At 26.3% G+C, this 6,000-nt stretch overlaps 1 protein-coding gene across 1 annotated transcript in view; it reads right to left on the bottom strand.

Annotated features, from left to right (window-relative positions):
• Positions 1 to 5,784, bottom strand: part of LOC145255709 (glutamate receptor 1-like) — a 65,016-nt gene extending 59,232 nt beyond the window's left edge. The window contains exon 1 of the mRNA XM_080114298.1: positions 5,409 to 5,784. Within this exon, the coding sequence (XP_079970424.1) occupies positions 5,409 to 5,528 (120 nt within the window). The 5' untranslated portion in view covers positions 5,529 to 5,784. The remainder of the gene's footprint in view (positions 1 to 5,408) is intronic.
• Positions 5,785 to 6,000: the final 216 nt, after the last annotated feature.

Raw genomic sequence — 6,000 nt, forward strand, 5'->3', positions numbered from 1 at the left:
TTTCATACAATTTTTAACCTTGCACAACTTCACATTCTTTCTGTGATTATTTTATTGTTGATCGCCTGAGGTGTCTCTCTGTCAATTGGATTGCTCAGGCATTTTTGTAGGTTAGAATACACTTCACCTAGAGTGCTGGTTTATCAAAACTTTACCCAACCTTATGTTGAATTGTCTGCAGAAGAGGTAAATAAACATACAATTTTATTGAGGAATTGATTTATGTATTATTAGTAAAACTAATTATTGGCAAAAACATTATTAGCAAAAATTATTTGCAAAAGATAGTGTTAGCAAAAAATTATTATTAGCAAAAATTTATTATTTGCAAAAAATTATTATTAGCAAAAATTATTATTTTCACCAAATTATTATTTTCAAAAAATATTATTTGCTAAAGTTATTATTTGCAAAATAAATTATTAGAAAAAATTATTACTTGCTAAAAAATTAATATTAGCAAAATTATTATTTGCCAAACAATTATTGTTAGCAAAAATAATTATTTGCAAAATTATTATTTGATAAAAATTATTATTAACAAAAATTAGTATTTGCAAAATATTAGTATTAGCAAAAATTATTATCAGCCAACATTATTATTTGCACAAATTTATAATAAGGAAAAAAATTTTATTTGCAAAAAAATATTATTTGCAAATATTATTATTTGCACAAAAATTCCTATTAGCAAAAAATTATTATGAACAAGAAATTATTATTGGTGCACAATTATTTGTAAAAATACGATTTGCAAAAAAAAAATATATTATAAGAAAGAATTATTATTTGCAAAAAATTATTATAAGCGGAAGATTATTGTAAGCAAAAATTATTATTTGAAAAATTATTATTATTATTATTATTATTATTATTATTATTATTATTATTATTATTATTATTATTATTATTATTATTATTATTATTATTATTAAGAAAAATGTTTATTTACAAAAAAGATTAATAGCAAAAATTATTATTTCCAAAATTTATAAATTGACAAAAAACATTATCAGAAAAAAATTCTTTTTGGCAAGAATTTTATTTGCAAAAAATATTAATAGCAAAAATTGATCTTTGCAAAAATTATTATTTGAACAAATTATTATTATTATTATTATTATTATTAGCAAAAAATTATTATTGGCAAAAAATTATTTTTACAAAAAATTATTATTTGCAAAAAATTATTATTTGGAAAAATTCTTTGCAAAAAGTATTATTTTACAAACATTATTATTAGAAGAAATTATTATTTGCAACAATTATCATTAGCAAGAAATTATTGTTAGCAAAAAAATATTATCAGCAAAAATTATTATTTGTAAATATTAATTATTATCAAAAATTATTTGCAAAAATTACTTTCTGCAAAAAAATTATTATTAGCAAAGAATTATTATTTGCAGAAAATTTATATTTGCAAAAATTAATATTTGTAAAAAAATATTATTTTTATTATTTGCAAAAATTATTTTTTATAAAAAAGAAATTTTATTTGCAAAAAATATTATTAGCAAAAAAGAATTACTTGCAAAATTTATTATTTTTAAAATAATATATCCAGCAAAAAAATATTATTTGCTAATAATAATTATTTTCAAAACTTATTATTTGCAAAAAATTATAATTAGACAAAAAGCTTATTAACAAAAATAATTATTAGTAGAAAATAATTATTTGCAAAAATTATTATTGGCAAAAATTATTACTTGCAAAAATTATCATTTGAAAAAATTATGAATTAAAAAAATTATTATTTGCAAAAATTATTGTTTGAAAAAATTATGAATTAAAAAAATTATTATTTTAGCAAAAATTATTGTTTGAAAAAATTTATTATCATTAGCAAAAATTATTATTGGCGAAAATTATTATTTGCCAAAAATCTTTATTAGCAAAAATTATTATTTGCAAACATTATTATTTGCAAAAAAAATTATTAGGAAAAAAATATTATTTGGAAACATTTTTTTTTTCGCAAAAAAGTATTATAAGCAAACATTGTTATTTGCAAAAATTATTTTTCAAATATATTATTATTTTGCAAGAAATTATTATCAGCAAAAATTATTATTTGCAAAAAATCATTATTAGCGAAAATATTACTAGGTAAAATTATTATTTGCAAAATTTTATTATTAGCAAAAATTTATATTTTCAAAAAAATTTTTATTGCAAAAAATTATTATTTGCAGAAATCATTATTTTCAATATATATTATTAGCAAAACGGTATTATTTGCAAATTTTTTTATTGCAAAAAATTATTATTTACAAGAAATTATTATTAGCCAAAATTATCATTTGCAAATTTTTTTTATTTGCAAAATTTAATATTTGCAAAAAATGATTATTTGCAAGAAATGATTATTAGCAAAAATTAATATTAGGAAAAAATAATTATTGGCAAAAAATTATTATTAACAAAAAATTATTATTAGTAGAAAATTTGATTCATCTTCTAGCGAATCTATTCCTAGCATTTTATATGACTTTGACCCTCACCTTTATATTTTACCTTCACCTTGAAAAGTTCGGTTAAGTTTGACATTTTGATGAAATTTCAATTTACATAGTAATAGCTGGTTGATGTTTTAACATTTTTATCGAGGTAATTTTTAAATTTTACAGTTTTGTGATTTTTCTAGTTTTATTTTATTTTATTATCAATGATTTTATTTATAATTTTATTATTTTATATGTATTATATATAACTTTATTATTATTATTATTATTATTATTATTATTATTATTATTATTATTATTATTATTATTATTATTAAGTGCTGGAGGGTGTAGGCATCATGAACAGAGAAATGAAGGAGAAAGTCAGGAAGGAGTATCTTAGAAGAGTGAAACTAATTGCAAAGTCGAAACTGTATGGAGGAAACCTAATGAAAGCAGTGAATGCATGGGCAGTCAGTGTTTTGAGATACAGTGCGGGAATTTTAGAATGGTCTGACAATGGTTTGCATGCCATGGATATCAAAACAAGAAAAGTTTTAGCAATGTTTGGTATATTTCACATTCGAAGTAGCGTAGCAAGGCTGTATCAAAAGAGGAAAGATGGTGGGAGAGGATTGAAAAGTGTAAAAGATTGTGTTAGAACCGAGGAGATGTCGTTGAAGGAGCATGTGGTTAGAAGTGAGGAGTGGATGCTTAAGGTTGTGGCCAATAAAGTGGAGGTATGTGAGACCAAGGCTGATTATGTGAAATGTAAAGAGAAAGGACAGAGGAACTTGCTAGGAAGAAAATGCATGGAAGGTTCTTCCAGGATATAGCAGAAGTGGCTGATGAAAGATCATGGCAATGGCTTAGAGCTGGGTATCTGGCTAAGAGTACTGAAGCTTTTGTTTGTGCAGCACAAGAGCAGGCATTAGGAACACGATTGTTCAAAAAAGTGGTTCTAGGAGAGGAAGTTGCTGCAGAATGCCGGATTTGTGGTATGACCTCAGAGTCAATTGTGCACCTTGCAGCAGGGTGTAGTGGACTGGCCCAGAGAGAGTATTGCAAAAGACACGATCGCATGGGACTCCGGATATATTGGGAGGTGTGTAAGAAGGTTGGGGTGAAGTGTGCTGGAAAATTCTTTGAAGAGGTGCCTGATGAAGTGAGAACAAGTGAGGATGGCAAGGTAGAGGTATGGTGGGACAAAAGTGTCATAACGACCAAGCAATTGGAACATAATCGTCCGGATTTGGTCGTCATTGACAAGGTCTCAAAAAACTGACAGATTGTAGACTTCTCAGTACCCTGGGACAGGAATGTGAGAGAGAAGGAGAATGAGAAGTGGAGCAATTATGCTTCATTGGCCTTGGAGATAAGGCATATACACGGGGTTAAAACACAAATAATCCCGGTCGTAGTTGGTACACTAGGAGTAGTATCAAGTCGTCTGGAAGGACAATTGAAAAAAGTACAAATCCCAGATGTTTTAGGCGGCCTTCAAACCTCTGCAATTATAGGTACCACCAACATCCTTAGGAAAACTCTTGATCTTTGAAGCTCCTGGTTTGAAGCCGGGATTAAGGGAAATCCTCTGGAAATGAATCCTATCCCTTTCCAGAAAGACGTTCATAAGCGAAATCAGAATTATTATTATTATTATTATTATTATTATTTGTAATCTTTTCCTTCTTTTTTTTCTTTTTTTTCTTTTCTTTTCTGTTTTCCCCCTTTCTTTCTTTTTTCTCTACGTTTCTTTTCTCAATATCGATACACCCCCTTTTCTCTCTCTTCTTCACATAAAGTTTTTTGTGTAATCTTTTTATCTTTTTATTCTGAATGATACGTGATGTGACCTCCTGATAATTTTTTTTGTGCTTTTAACCTCGTGTACAATTTTTATTATGGCTAAACTTTTTTATAAGCAATATTGCCTGAAGGGGTCTTTAGTTACTGAAACATGCTCATGAATAATTTTCAGAAGAAATTGAAATTCAGGGAATCTTGTTTAATTGATGCCTAATGACAATGGATCAAATTCAATGCAAATCTGAAATATTTGAATTTTTAAAATGGGAAGTTGTAACTATATTATGCCATCAAAAAACCTTTTAAATATTCAAAAAACTGAAATCTGAGGAATATTTATTGACATCTAATATTAGGTTGATGCAAAAATAATATCATTTTTCCTTTATAAATTTAACGTAAAAAACGACATTAATTTTGCACTATTGGAAGAATTTCACAAAATATTCTCCAATTTTGATTAGAATCAACATGTAATTATAATAAACCTTATATCTAGAATCCTTATTCCAATTTTTATTAGAATCAACATATAATTATAATAAACCTTATATCTAAAATCCTTATTCCAATTTTGATTAAAATCAACATATAATTATAATAAACCTTATATCTAGAATCCTTATTCCAATTTTGATTAAAATCCATTACATGATTTTAATTCTAGGAAATGGCTAAAATTTAACGCTTCAAATTAAGGGGTCATTAAAAGAAATATATATATATATATATATATATATATATATATATATATATATATATATATATATATATATATATATATATATATATATATATCACTTCATACGTAAACATAAAACACTAGTCTTTTTCAAGAAAAAACTTATTAATATTTATTGAAAAAATATTATATATAGTGACTGACTACATAAATATGTTGAAGGAGAGAGAGACTGGAAATATAAATGTCGTAAACAATATCAAAATAATCCTGACGTATTTATTTTATGTTCCTATTTACTTGCCTCGCCACGAGGGTAAAGTTAAACATCAGGTCGATTTTTAATATGGATAAAATCAAATCTCATAAGAAGGAACACTTTTGTTTAACTCAGCGCAGACCATGTACTACACTTTGATCCTAGTCCGAAGTTCAGAATTTACAAAAGCTTCAATGTTTTAAAACCTTACCTTCTGGTTTGTTGATTGGGTCCAACATGGATAGACGATGAGAAGAAGAAAGCCTATTGTGAACAGAGTTGCTTTCAGGTCTTTCAGGAAAATTGGACATTTGACAATGTGTTTTGACATCACGAAGAAGGAGAAAGACTCGAATCAGTCGTTTGTCGAAGAATAGGAACCGGCGTCCGGGTTACGGTTAGGTTGAAACTAAAATATCGTCCTCTTTTTGTTTCTACAGATTTTAAATGCAACATTAAATTTCCCATTTAACCAGCATCCTTCTCTTCTACAGAATCCACCCTCCGATTTTTTCACCCTCTCCTTGTGTATCTCTCTCTCCCTATACAATTTCTGCATTTCAGTTCTTTTACTCTCTCTCTCTCTCTCTCTCTCTCTCTCTCTCTCTCTCTCTCTCTATGTTTTCTCTCTTCACTTAACTCATTTTCTTCATGATAGATAACATAAGCTGATATAATTTTGTTAAAAATTTAAATAAATGAACTTCATTTGAATACAATCTCCCACTTCCAATAACAGTTCCATTTGCTCAGGCGCAGTTGGTAGAGTAGCGAACGCCGAGCACTGGAGTTCCATGTTCGAA

The sequence above is a fragment of the Euprymna scolopes genome, chromosome 31 (genome assembly GCF_053919585.1).
Source record: "Euprymna scolopes isolate OS-2025 chromosome 31, ASM5391958v1, whole genome shotgun sequence".
Classification (NCBI taxonomy): domain Eukaryota; kingdom Metazoa; phylum Mollusca; class Cephalopoda; order Sepiida; family Sepiolidae; genus Euprymna; species Euprymna scolopes.